Here is a 14,103-nt window from a genome sequence, read left to right on the forward strand (position 1 = left end):
GAGGTTCAGTAAGGCTACGTCCACACCTCATTTCTGTCTGTTATTTATTTACTTTCTGGCTCTTTGAAACGTCGCAGCAAAATGTCGAGGAAATGCAGAGTTTTTTAAATGGACTAACAATGAGGTGGAGTTGTTGCTGCGAGTACCACTAAAGTACAAAAAAGTACAAAGCAAGTGAGAGTTAAAGAATTTGAAGAAAAGCTATCTGGAGCATGTAGAAGCTGATATTAATCTTTAATAGGGCTGTCAAAATTGAGCGCAAACAAAACAACTCCTGTGTAACGCTATCTTAGTTTAATTGGTCACATGACTGCATCACATGACTAAAATGTGTCAGCATTTTCAAAAAGGCTCTGGGTTCACTGTACACACTGCGATGCGAAAACGGCGTTTTCAAATGTATTTGCTTTGGAGAGCGTTTTCAAAACGCTGCGGTTTCCTTGAACGAAAAAGCTGTCTCAGTGTAGACAGAAGGTCAAAACGGAAAGAGAAAAAGATGCGTTTTCAAATAAAAACGTATTAGTGTGGACATGGCCTGAAGCACCATATAACTCTTTGCAATTGATTTCCCCTGCCAGCAACTATTCACCAACCAACTGGGTAAAACACATTTGTCCCTAGCAACTTGTGGTTGGCAGGGTGTCACTGACCACTCTCTAGGCCTGCTGATTTTACAGTGACTCCCAGCAACCTCCAACAACCAATCATCGACTGGCTGGGGAATACGCATTTTTCTCGTGCGACCGGTGGTTCCCAACTAGTGCCTTGTGTAACTAGGGCCTTGGCACTTTCTAAGTGGATGGAGAAAATGGTTTTAAAAGGGAGCACCGGAGTGTTAAGTGTGACCGTGTGGTAGGTTCAAAAAGGGTTTATATGCTTTGCGGATTAGAATTTTGGTTTGAATTTTGGAAATCAAGCTCAAATGTCTTAGTCAAAAAACTCCAGTTTTAACCATCTATAAGTGCTGTCATCTTTCTTTAAAAAAATCATGAGATAATGGTTGAGTGTTAGGGGAAAAACCCACAACATTAAAATAATGCAAAATTTCTCTCTTTTTTCTTGCCTACAAACTGTTTACTGTTATACCTTCACAATGATCAACTGCTTGCATCTAAGGCTTTAAGGGAGTTTAATTTAGCCACTCCACCCAATACAAATAAATAACCTGTGGAAAATAAAACAGCTTCTTACCATGTGTGTCTAAAGTTCCTGGCAAAACCCTTAACCAACAAAAAAGCTTATATAAGCAGAATGCTAGTGATTTATTTCCATCCCTGTAAGAAAATAACTAAAAGATACGAGTATTTCTGGAATATACATAATTGACACTACATTCACAACAAGAAACTAAACTTTGGTGGGGGGTTTTCTGTAAACAAATTCAAACAATGGTTTTAGCCAATTAACTACACTCACTGTTTAGGAGCACCCACTTGGTAGACAGCCAACAATAAGTGAACGGGCTCTCCATAGATGGGCTCTGATTACAGTCATTGTAAAGGGCAATGCAACAGCCTTTCAACAGTTCTTCTGAACATTCATCCAGTCGACTTTTACACACCGCATGCTGCTGGAGACCCAAGAAAGCAGAGTAACTGGAGTCTTGAGATCACTCCAGTGTGAAGGAGACTCACTTTGGAGCTCTTCTCATGTGAGATTTCATAACTATATAATCAGTAGGGATATTACCAGAACCAATACTCTTGGTACCATTCAATATCAAAAGGTTTTGTTTTTCTTTGGTAGCATATGTATCACATGGGTAATTCTTTCTGAAGTAAAGGGGGAGCATGCATTTCCACCTGTTCTAATCAGTCTATATATGCTGAAGAAGAAGAAGGAAGAAGTCCTAAACTACAGGAAAACCTACAAATGGAGTGGGGTGATGGGGGCAGGGTGATGATCGATTTACAAACCACAATATAAAAAAAGCACTGGTAGCTGCCAATGCTAACCCCTTAGCCTCCTACTAGAAGCATGTGTGGCATGAATATGAAAATCCTAGGTGATTTTCAGAAAAGTTGACCTCTGACCTTGACCCAGAGGACACTGGGATTCAAACTTCTCTGAGATTTTAGTAGATGTACCCATGGTATGAATTTGAAAATCCCAAGTCACCTTGATCTTGTTATCATGTTCACAAGATTTTGAGAAAACCTGACCTCTGACCTTCAGGTCAAGGTCACTGAGATTTGAACTAATCCAAGATTTTTGGGAGTTGAACCTATGCTATTAATTGCAAAATCCTACACCACCCTGTATTGCATTCACATAATTTTCAGAAAACCTGGCCTCTGACCTTGAGGTCAAGGTCGCTGAGATTTGAACTCATCTGATTTTTAGTAGCTGCACCTGGAGGGTGATGACAATACCCCATTAGCCTTTTAGAGCTGAAGGATAAAGGTGTATGGTGTAATCCGGTCTTTAAGCCTGACGTCATTAGGCGTGCCTGGGCCCAAACTCCGCTGCAGGTCCCTAAGTCCAACGATCACTATGGCATGACTGAGAGTTAAAAACTGTCCAAATCCTTTCATCCGTAATAAAATGATCAGCGTTGCTGCTCTACCAGGTGTAACAATTAAGTTCAACATCCAGGCATCCATGAAAACCGAATTTATGAAATTTAACGGAGTTTGAAGTTAGCAGGAAGTTAGCTCGCACTCAATAAAAGTTAATGTGAGCGTTCCCGAAGGTTCGGTACAAATGCAATCGCATGGCAGGATGGTGTAAACGGACCGAAATTCAGTCGTGAGAACAACTGAGATAATCCATCCACAATACGAGGTCAGTTATTAATATACTGCTGCATGGGCTGAGCTGTAGTTACATCTTAAGGTTTTAAAAACTGAGCTTTAAAATGATTAGCGGTAATAAAAACCGAGAGAGGCCGACAGTGATTACTGAATGTTTTTAGGGGCTTGTTGAGATTAAATAGAACAAGATACAAAGCATTAAAACATGTAAAAAACACAAAAGCCTTATTAAACGCAGAGTAGTTTGGACCTGGAAGCAGGATTCATCAAGTCATCACTTAAAGACCGGATAGATATCCCCATGTTGGTGCGTGTTCCTGCGTCATCAAACTAATGCCTGTCCAGTACCAACAAAGCAATTGACTAATTACACTGTTGTAATGTCACAGCTGTCCAATGTGGGGGGAAAAAAGTTTGTTTATATAAAGCTCGCTTCTGGAGCAAATGTTAGCATTTTAAGTGTTCTCTTTATTACTTTATACAAGATAATAAACATATTTTTAAGTAAGGTTACTCATGTTGATTTACTGATGATTGTAGCATTATCTTACCTCTTGGCTAATGCTAATTGAATGCTAAAATGTAAAAAAAAAAAAAAAAAAATCACCTAAAAGGCCTGGCATCCACATCTGCTTAAAGAATTCAAACTGAGACTGACAATCGCCCTTCTTATACAGTGCCAAAGAATGATTGTCTACCAAAAAATGACTTCTGGTGTTCGCTCAAAAAATCACTGCCAGTACCTGAACTGTTGTAAATGACTTGGTGGCCAATAATTCCTTAAACAATATCTCTCATGAATGACATCAAGTCATTTTTCTATATTCTTTATTTATCTATGTAAAAAGTCTCATTGACATTAAAAATGTCTTTTTCAAGAGAGAGCTGGCCCGGAGGCCAAAAGAAATGGGAACAAATATAACATAACAGGTCTATGAAGATATTTTAAATGGCCAAAAAAGAACCGAATTGAGTATAATGTAGAGTATGAACTAAGTAGGTACAATAATGCAGTCATAAAGACAGTTGCAAAACAGATTATTTATTTTATGTACAACTCCCTTTTTTAAATTTATGTACAACTCCCCTTTAAATCAGCTTGACTGCAGTCTATTTACCATTATAAGCACAGGCATATAATGGTAGACATATATGGTAGACATATAAAACAAAACACAGAAACATTGGAAATCACTTTTTGGCACGATTCCTGCGAGACACACAAATGAAGACGACACACAGCTATCATTGCTTAGAAAATCAAAGTTCACAAAGAGCCCAAAAGCATGTGTCAACATACCAGCTAGTCACAGCTGATTACTGTCGACCGACGTTTATATCCCTTTAAATTGCTTCACCGTAAACCCGTCCGACCTGACAACTGACGACACGAAGTTTCCACGTTTAGCAAAAGCCACAACCCTAGATTTTATTAAACAGTAGAAACAAGAAGCCTAAACTTAAAAGAGCAGTTAGGTCATTTTTCCCTCCCTAATTTTAGAGCAACTAGGCGAACTAACAGCTAGCTAACATATACTGTACAAGTAGCTCGTAAACGACTTTGTCGATCCTGTGCCAACTGTGTGTAACAACTACAGCCTTGCGACCACGTTTTACAGAAAGCGTTTTGGGGCAACCTAGTCTTACGGAAAGGTTACTAGAAGACGTTTTTATTCGTGAAACACTTGGTTTGACACGCTAAAGCTAACTCTAGTTACACTATAGGTGCCTGTGAGCGCTTCCAGATTATAGCCCGAGCCCGGTCGACAAGTCAGTCCTAAATTAACTTGAATGGATCGTTTACAGTTATATTTTATTCATAACAATGTAGTCAGGGTACATACCAGCTCATTTTGAGTGAACTTTTACTCCGGTTTCATTGGGTAGTTTTACTATCTTCCGAGTATTACTCCTTTCTACCAGTCAGCAGTCGAGCTCAAAACAGGAAGTCCGGAGCTTAGCCGCGTCTGCTTCCTCTAAGGAAGTTTTGTGGGACACGAACACAGCAGCGACAGGAAAAAAGTCACTTGGAAGCACATGTAATGTAATATCAGACTGAAACGTCGCCTTTTTGTTCTTTTGACACCCGAGTAAACTGAAGGCAAGTTATATTTTTCTTTATTCAAGTACTTATACATAGAAATAACAAAACAATTGCATTACAACAAACTGAAGTGCCAGGTAAACAGGGGAGCACACCTCCCCATCACAAGGATATAGTAAAATTCATTTCAATATTCAGCTCATCATAAAAGGACCTTATTATAAGGTAATAAAAACATGAAATAGGCTAAAGACATCCACAACATTTTAAACAAGACCCCTTGTTTTTCTTGAACAAAAAAAAAGAAAAAAAGAAAAAGCCAACAGAACAGTTATCCCAGTGTGTGTTTCCAATTGTCTGTCTTGCATTGTTGTAAGGTTTATCCCATTTCACCCAATGAGACTTTTTATTTTCATGCATAATAAAGAAATGAGCGCCACCCACTACAGCGTCTGAGGGTAGCACTTTGGAACATTTCCGTGCACATGCAAACATGAGGATACTTGTAATGAAAGGAAACACAACACAACAGAAAACAGGGAGTATTGACTCCATCTGAACACCAGTGTCACTGCCGAAGACCACAAAATCCCTGAAGCCACCCTGTAGTCCATAAGATGACGTGAGTTACCTATAATATCTACACATTATTGAGATCTCTTCAAACATCTTTTTTTTTTTTTTTTTTTTTCTTTTCTTTAAAAAAAAATCCTACAGTTATTAAATGTCATGAATGAGCCCAAACCTAGGGATTTGCCCTAGGCCAACTTTACGGAGACCAAATCAAACAGTTGCACACAAACATTAGCACAAGGCTGCCTTCAGTTGCAAGCAGAGGGAGGTCACATTTATGATTTGTTGCTCCTGCGGAGTTCTCATCATGTATTGTTTTTGATCAGCCAACCCTGCAACCCAGTTTGGCACAAAGATGGCCGCTGATATTGGCTCAAGTCCAATACGGAGCATGGGATGAAGCAAATTCCAATTTCAGAGCTTTCAGCTGCCCACTATTGGACAATAGCCCGTAAAAAAAAGAAAGAAAGAAAGAAAAAATGATTGGAAAAGCATTATTAAAGGTGGTGGGTTTGTTTCTGAGTTTAACAGTCGATTGATGTATGTCTGTACCATTCACACCTTACTCAGATGGTTGTTCAGAAGAACATGGAGCAGGCTCTATTGTTCAGCCGCTATATTACATTAAGGGAGTGGGATGATAGTGGTGGTGGGGGGTTACTCATTTTTTTAGCCACAAAACAATAAATGACAGAAACAGTGAGACTGATAAATATTACGTTTGTAGCTGTAATTAAATGGCTTCATGGAGACACCTTAGTCTACATCAATCTTTAACAGAAAGCAACATAACACAGTTTGTCTCTTGGAGGAGAGCATAACTTTGGGTCAAATCAATTCAAAATAATCCACAGTCTAACATCAAATGAATCTAGATGAGCATCAGTGATAAAACATTTTGGTTCATGTGCCGTATATATATTCTTATGTGCTGACTCCACGAGGATGTATGTGACAATACAACCTACGTTAGACGCAGTCGCTCAAACTCCAATGCAATGTGTGAAAATGAGTCGTTGTTACAAAGCCAATAATGTGGCAATACAGATAAGGAGGGGGTTACATAATGTGTCAGTCTGCAAAAGTAAAATGTATTCAGGACTTTGTTTGTTTGTGACATTATATTAGATCACAAAAGAAATCTTTAGATGATGTCCATCCATGCGGTAGAATCATTTATCTCTCTGTGATACAAAACCATTGAATTGCAGTTAGATGGCACAGGGCTGTGTTAACTTTTAGACTATCTCAAAAAGTGCAAGGAGGTCTGTTCATGTAACCACGTCGATGAGCTGAGAAAAGGCTCTCTGAGGCCAAATTAATTGGAAAATAAGTGGACACTTGCCAGGAAGCTCTGCAATGAAAACTGTAACAGGAAAGGGAAAGTATGGACTTTGGAAGCTCATTTCTGTGTGCACTGTGCTCTCTGTGGCATTGCTTTTCTGAACTTTACTGTTGGCCTTTACATTTGTCTCTTCATATTCTCTTTCAGCCTGATTGCTGTGTTTGCTGACCATTTAAATGTTTATTTCTTTTTTTTCCCAGCTGCTAACGTTGTTCATATAAATTCTCCGCCTCACATAAAGCGTACTCATTATCAGCCAGAGTGCACAGCTAATAATTCGAAATGTTGTCAAGGTGAATAACAGGAAGCATGTTTCTTTTAAAAAGAGGACCGGTGTTTGAGAAATGATATAAAATCTGAATTATGCTATCACATGGACAAGGTTATTACTGCACAAATATTTCTTTAACTCTTGTTTTGTTTGCTGAATCCATTACTGATATGTTTGATATCTGGTCTTTTTTGCTAGCCTCAACAATAATTTATTTATTCCTTAGTCTTATTTTTCTTTTTAACATGTTTCATTGGCTTTGCCCCAAAGTACAATACATTTATCGTACTGGATAAAAACGTCATATTGGTATGTCAGTTAGGATGTTTTGCATTTGCACCACATAACCATAACACAGCCTTGGAGGGGGGAAAACCCTTCTTGCTTTCCATGAGTAAAGCAAAGCACTATTATCAAATGTGGTTATTGTTATGATATCAGTCAATATCACTATAACACAGAAAATATTACAAAATATTTCCTTAAACCATAAAAGGTGTTTCCTTCTGTAAGCACAAATCTAAGCAATTTAACTAAAGAGTCATTTGTGAAAATGATCAGCATTGCACTGTAATAAACTTCAAAAATTAAAAAAAAGATCCAATCATTCGGGCGAACATCTATCTTAGAGCAACCAGTGCCTTTTTTTATTTTAAATACAGTGGGGAAGATGTGCTAATTAAAATAACCGATATTGCTATAATGGAGATACACAATATGTAAAAAAAAGAAAAGAAATCTTGTCATTTATTCAGAGAACACATTAGTGCTTCCTTAAACCAGTTTCCACTTTAAAGCATACACATGGTGCAGATGCTATTATTCTTTTTTTTAATGGGAGATAGCACACCATATTTGGCACTACTGTAGTGCTCCAAAAAAAGTTGTTTGTTTTTTTTTTGCAATCACCTATGACAACAAAATATTCTGTATTATAACTACATTACTAAAAGCTTTAAGACACATTCTGCACAAGCATTCAGTCAACTGAAAATTCTTGTTTATGCAGACATTTGTATTTACATAGTGTGCATGAAGGCATGCACATAAATTTTATGCACGATTTAATACTGAATTATGGTGCATTTGACATTTGAGTACAAAAAGTGAAACTTCTACTGTAGCTACCTGCATACATATTTGTATTCTGTACAACAACAACAACAACAAAAAAACACAACAAAAAAAAAATCCAACATGTTAGTTTACAGCTCAGTCTCTCTGTATTAAAAAAAGATGTAAACATGGATTTGGATGTTTCTCTTTTCCTCTTATGGGATACTGCTCCTCATTCGATGACTTAAAACCAAGCAGTTTAGTCCTTTTACTCCAAGAATCACACAGAAGTGGCCCCTGTCATTTTTTACCCTTATTTAGCTTTGCTTTCATATACTGCTGGTTTGCAACCCAGTGCTTATTTAAACAGTTCAATTCGTCTAACTGTGCTCTTAGTTAATTTGATTTATGGGTTGGTGGCATTTGTCATGACTATATTGCATATAATTGCAGAACTCAAGAAAACTGAGAAATGAACAGTATTGGTGAGCTTTTTCTAAAAAAAAAAAAAAAAAAAGGAAAAAGAAAGCAACAGAAATTATATCTGGTAACGCCACATGAAGCTACCATATAAAAAGGCAACCCAAAAAAAACAACCAAACCAGTGTATCACAGTGACTACAAATAAATAAGTATTGGCAAAGGCATCGATTGCTGCAGGCGTGTGTGTACATGTAACAGGACAAGACATCGGTTTTGCTTTGTGTGACCCAGTCAAGTCGTTCTCTAGATCTGACTCATTTGTGCAGGTAAATCTAAATCTGGTGTGTGGTTAATGAATCTGAGCTTTGCTTTAACTCAACGTTTGTGCTAAGCTGATACCACTGCTATGTTTTGGCAAATGTCAGGCACAGTAAAAAGAACAAGGTTGGCTGCATCATCACAATACATTTGGCACATTCCTTTGAGAAAACAACATTCAAAAAGAGGTGGAAAAAAAACAACCCCAGAACACAACAAAAAGACAGTCAAGTGCCACTAATAAGGTTTCCATGAAGGTACACAAATGTAACCAATTGCACTTTTAAACAGCCTACTAAAATTAATGCATACATCCCCAGACCACTCGTTCCTCATCTCCCTCATAATTCTGTCTGTTTCGACCCTTATCCTGGATTCTGGCTTCCTTCCAATTTAGAAAATTTCATTCAAATTTACAAAAGTGTATCCACTCCAAAACCTATAGATACACACGGTGCCCTTTCTTTGTGTTGGCACTGTGTTACAGTAGCTGAGGCTCTGAGTTGCTTGAAAGAGAAGGGCGTAGCAGCCTTTCCCCTCTTACTTAATCTAAAGGCATCCATCTCAAAAATAGAAGGAACTGAAAAGAGCAGGGGTGTAAAAGAGAGGAAAAGAGTCACCTATTTATCTCATAGCAGACGTGATCCCTTCTTCCTACGTCTCTTTATTGTGTGTGGTGAGGGTCCAGTCCAAGTGCACGTAGTGATGGTCATGACGTTCCCACAGTTGGCCCCCCGCAGGAGCTGGGTGGCGAGCTGTGGCTCCCAGCTGCCCCACTGCTCTTGTCAGCTGGCTTCTTGTCCTTCTGTTTCAGGTGCACCTTTGCGTGTCTCTTTCGCTCGTCGCTTCTGGCAAACTTGCGTCCACAGAACTCACAGGAGAAGGGTTTCTCACCCGTGTGCGTGCGAATGTGTGTGGTCAGATGGTCGCTCCTGCTGAAGGAGCGCATGCATATTCGGCACTGGAAGGGTTTGTGACCCGTGTGGATGCGGAGGTGACGCGTGAGCTCGTCTGAGCGCGAGAAGCGTCTGTCACAGTTCTCTGCCGGACAGGCGTGCGGCCGCTCGTGGACCGGGGTTTTGCTGGGACGGTTGGGGTACTTCCGTGGTCGGATGGGTTTTAGGGTGAGTGTCTGTGGTGGGGGGTGGTGCTGAGGTGGGTGCTGCTGCCCGCCGATGAAACCTGGGTGAATTTGCTGCTTGTCTTTGAATGCTCTGATGGTCTCCAGAGGCGTGATGGGTGGAGGGTTGACTCGGATGGGGTCCATGGTCTGAAAGGGCTTGTGCTCCATCACGCCGACCTCCCCTTGATGGTGGAAAAGGTTGTAGTCGGGGATCATGGAGAAAAGACTGCCATCCATGGAGGCTTTTGATGTGGAGTGATAGTCATTGCCAGGGTAGGCTAGAGGGGTGCTGGTGGCAGGGCTGTGGTGAAAGGAGACCTGATCCTGGTACAGGTCACCACAGGTGGAATAAGCAGGCAGTGGTGGACCATATACCTGCTCCATGTCTGACGTCTGTCCGCCCATGCTTGCTGCGGAGGATGATGTTTGTGTCGTTACTGTGCCGGGTGATGGAGAAACACCGAGGATCCCCGCACTCACAAGACTGATGATATTGTTATCAGAGCACCAGCCAGAGCCACCAATGCCACCTGAAGGAGGAGTGTCAAAGGCAAACTTCCCCAAGTAGGTGACAGTCTGCCCGCTGCGGTTGGACTGGAAGCTGGATCCATACTGAATCTCCGAGGTTGCTTTCTCGCTTCCCATGCCCAGATCCATGATATTATCTAGATGAAAGCAAATAAAAACACACATGAATAAATCATCAACGTGATGGCTCATATGTGAATTTGAAATGTAATCATTTCATAAGAAAAGCCCAAGAAAGTAATAACATGGCGTACTCTCTGGAGAAAAAAACAAAAACAAAACTTGGCTACATGAACTTTAAGCAGCAGTCCTCAAGGTTTGTCCGGAATTCAGATGTTATGCATACCTGTGCAACAGACAACAAATGATGAAAAATGAAAGAAGTCCCATAGAGTTCATAAAGAAATGTGAACGCTGTCGGACCTGTAAGTTAAGTGACTGACTGCTGCATCTGAGAGAAGGGTGTCTCTCTCTCGCTCCTCTCTCTCTCAGATCCCACAAGCTCTCATAAATCAAGACCTAAACACCCCCTTTGATCCAGTCATTGTGTCCCTCAGGAGGACAGCCAAACTGAATGGCAAGATTTGATTTCTTTACAGCAGGGAGGATTATAAAGGCAGACGCCACATCCATCATGCTCAAGGATTCAAAACACATACGCAACAAAGAACATCTGGGAGGAATTTTACGTGTTTCCTACCCCATTTCACAAAATTTCCTTGATATTTTCTATCGCTCACACTTCAACCAAGAACAAACAGTCTCTCGTGCACATTTGACTTTGTCATAAGATGCCTTAAAACCCACCAAATACAGATGTACTTAATGGGTGACATATACATGTGCTGGTTATATACTCAAAAAATTAAATATGAGACTTTCTTTTTTTTTTTTTTTTTTTTTTGTAAATTGGAATGCTCTCTTCGCCAGCAGTTAAAAAAGACGTCTCTTTTCATTTATATTTTCCTTCCCAGTAATTACAGCCTGCTGGAATTTGGCTGAAAAGAAAAAATTCTGTGCATTGTGCACCATACCATTTAACACATGGAGACTTGGAGCAAGCTATATTTTTCTATGACATTTATAAAACAAGTCTCAGTTTATGTTTATTATTATTATTATTATTATTATTATTATTATTATTATTATTATTATTATTATTATTATTATTATTCTTATTGTTATTATTATTATCTAATAATCTAAATCTTTTGGAGGTATTTTGTGTAATATGATATTTTAATGGAATGAGGGACATTAATTAAAATCACCACTCTTTTATTATAGGTCAGATTTGAAGAGCATAGCACACACCTGCTCCACCTGTAAAATCACAGCATAATACGTTCAAATTGTACTTTTTAAAAATTTTGTATTTTACCCCAAATAATAAAGAAACAGGAGGACAAAAACAGACGGACCTATTGTAAATATATGGCTTACAGTTTACTGAGAGAATTTCAGCAAGGGGAGAGGTTTAAAGTAGCAACACACACTCCTGTAACCCGCAACATCTTTTTTTTCCTTATTAAGTTTCATTCATTTTTTTAAACGTCCCAACCAAGGTCTCAAAATATATTCTACTGCCGAGTCAAAACAAAATGATAATAATAATAATAATAATAATAATAATAATATGGCACACGTATGTCATAAACTTGTATTTATTCCAAATTTTTTAAAAAAACCCAAAAATGTCACGTGTAACACCTGGCGCTTGGATAATTCAAAGGCACACCTCTGAGATAATTGAGGGGGAAATATTTCAGTTTAAAATGAATCTAAAGATCTGCTTTAATCTGTGAACAAAACACCTGAAGAGGAAATAAAAAGAAAAGAGGGTCGTGCATGAAGTTGTGCACAGAGCAGGTAAATCACAGTTACTAAATTAAAGGAAACGTGAAGTTAAATATTTGATATATTTTCGTGGATCACTGACCCATCATCTCAGAGGGTTAAAGCTGTACAGCGAGGGATTGATTTAATGCCAATCCACGACACTGAGCCGAACAACAAGTCGACTTTAGGTAGGCGTCTGAATTAAATATAAATATGTTAGCCCGATTTGGACTACGCGATAAATCAGTTAATATATCCGGCCTTGCCACTCACTGAATATAAGCAGGTTCAGGGGCCTGACGTCTAAACGTGTTTCATATAGGGGGGAAAGCGGCCACACACGCCTACTAAAATCTGACATGCTAATAGAGTTGTGAATGAGAGTCATTGTCTAAAGTAGTTGACCCATCTTTGCGGGATATTAGATGAACAAATCGGTGACAGTGGAGTTTGACCACATAGGCCTAATTAAACACATTTTCCCTCACCGTAAAGATCTCAGATTCAGCCACGGAGCCCTGCGCGTTTTTTTTTTTAATGGACTTTGCGCAAATTAGCCGTTTTCCACTCACACAACCTTTCACATCCAGACATTTACTCAAACGCGCTTCAGCTTTGTTGAATTAAAGCCACTTTAAGCTACGCGTCGCTACTTAAATGAAACACGTGAGCCGATGTTTTAAAAGTTTTTTCTACGCGTGAGTAGGCAGCAGTTGGCTTTTTCGGGCTGAAATCCTGGCATCTCGGCTGTACGGACAATGGAATTATGATAACGACAGCAGTAAAAACACACACGATCAACTGAGTGGCATTTTTTGCGTAGTCTGTCTAATGTAAAGAGGGCGATGTTCACCTGAACCCTCTCAAAAAAAACAAGAAAAGAAAAAAGTCCAGGTTAGAATTGAGCCTTTGTGCGCAACAGCCTAAGCGCAAACAGGTGCTCCAAAGCCCCGAGACAACTGTTGCCGTCCGCGCGCATCGCAGTTTGAGCCACTTTTCTTAAAACACACACACACTCTCTCTCTCAAAAGTAGATCAAGGTCTTACCTGTGTTCATCTGTGAATAGTGATTAATGGATTCCGTACTGGTGAAAATATTCATAGACGTCGGGATGTCCTCTTCTGGGTAGAGACTGTCAGGGATCGTGTTTATTAAACTGCTCATGGTAAGAGGGATCTTGTCCGCTAGTTTCCCTGTCATAGCAGTTATATTCAGTCCGACATTTATAAAGGGCAACGCGCAGGTATCCCAGACAGTTACAGAAAAAGAAAAAAACACCGGGTGTTCTCAAAGTGGAAAACACAGGTGTGGATCGGGCGTGAAAAAAAGAGAGAGGAGCAGGAATGAATCCTGTTGCTGTAGCTATCCAAGTATCCCGCGGAGGATGAGCAGCGCCGGTTATCTCCCCCTGTGTGATCACAGGCTATTGTTGTTATTAATCTGATCACTGTGGAAGCTGATGGGCTGCTTGTGGGGGAATTTGAAGTCTGTGAATCAATGGAGGAGGTGGTGGTGTTGGTTGCACAAGAGCAGCTCTACTTGCTCTATTGGAGCTGGATAGGGGACTCCAGTCTGCCCGTATTAAATAGGGGGATGGAACATTTGTGTGACGTAGATGACCATATATGGACATGGGCGCCTAGCGCCAGGCTCTCCACGCGTCAGTCGGTGGAAACTACAGTGGAGGCAAAAAGGCTCCGACAGACAGATAGCTGCAAAGTTTACAAAATCCACATGCCACATCCAGCTGCGTCCTTCTTCAGGAAGACCCGCGGCTCTCATGTGTTCCCGTCCTTGTGGAAACATTGCAATGATTCAGCAGCACTTAT

At 39.8% G+C, this 14,103-nt stretch overlaps 2 protein-coding genes across 2 annotated transcripts in view; both read right to left on the reverse strand.

The window, feature by feature from the left end:
• bin3 (bridging integrator 3) overlaps positions 1–4,739 on the reverse strand; it is a 31,256-nt gene extending 26,517 nt beyond the window's left edge. The window contains exon 1 of the mRNA XM_026188735.2: positions 4,598–4,739. Coding sequence (XP_026044520.1) covers positions 4,598–4,605 — 8 coding nt within the window. The 5' untranslated portion in view covers positions 4,606–4,739. The remainder of the gene's footprint in view (positions 1–4,597) is intronic.
• A 4,584-nt stretch (positions 4,740–9,323) lies between these two features.
• egr3 (early growth response 3) lies at positions 9,324–13,820 on the reverse strand. Its single transcript, XM_026188734.2, has 2 exons — positions 13,321–13,820; positions 9,324–10,571 (listed from the first exon to the last, which is right to left on the reverse strand). The coding sequence occupies exons 1-2, from the start codon at positions 13,472–13,474 to the stop codon at positions 9,493–9,495; spliced, it is 1,233 nt and encodes a 410-aa protein (XP_026044519.1). The 5' UTR covers positions 13,475–13,820; the 3' UTR covers positions 9,324–9,492.
• Between the last annotated feature and the right edge of the window lie 283 nt (positions 13,821–14,103).

The sequence above is a fragment of the Astatotilapia calliptera genome, chromosome 12 (assembly GCF_964374335.1).
Source record: "Astatotilapia calliptera chromosome 12, fAstCal68.1, whole genome shotgun sequence".
Lineage (NCBI taxonomy): Eukaryota > Metazoa > Chordata > Actinopteri > Cichliformes > Cichlidae > Astatotilapia > Astatotilapia calliptera.

What these genes read in the sequence shown, in the direction of transcription:
- egr3 (XM_026188734.2), bottom strand. Translation starts at nt 13,474, where the DNA reads ATGACAGGGAAACTAGCGGACAAGATCCCTCTTACCATGAGCAGTTTA. An exon ending in CTATTCACAGATGAACACAG is followed by an intron (nt 10,572 to 13,320) that starts GTAAGACCTTGA and finishes GCTTTCATCTAG; the next exon opens with ATAATATCATGGATCTGGGC.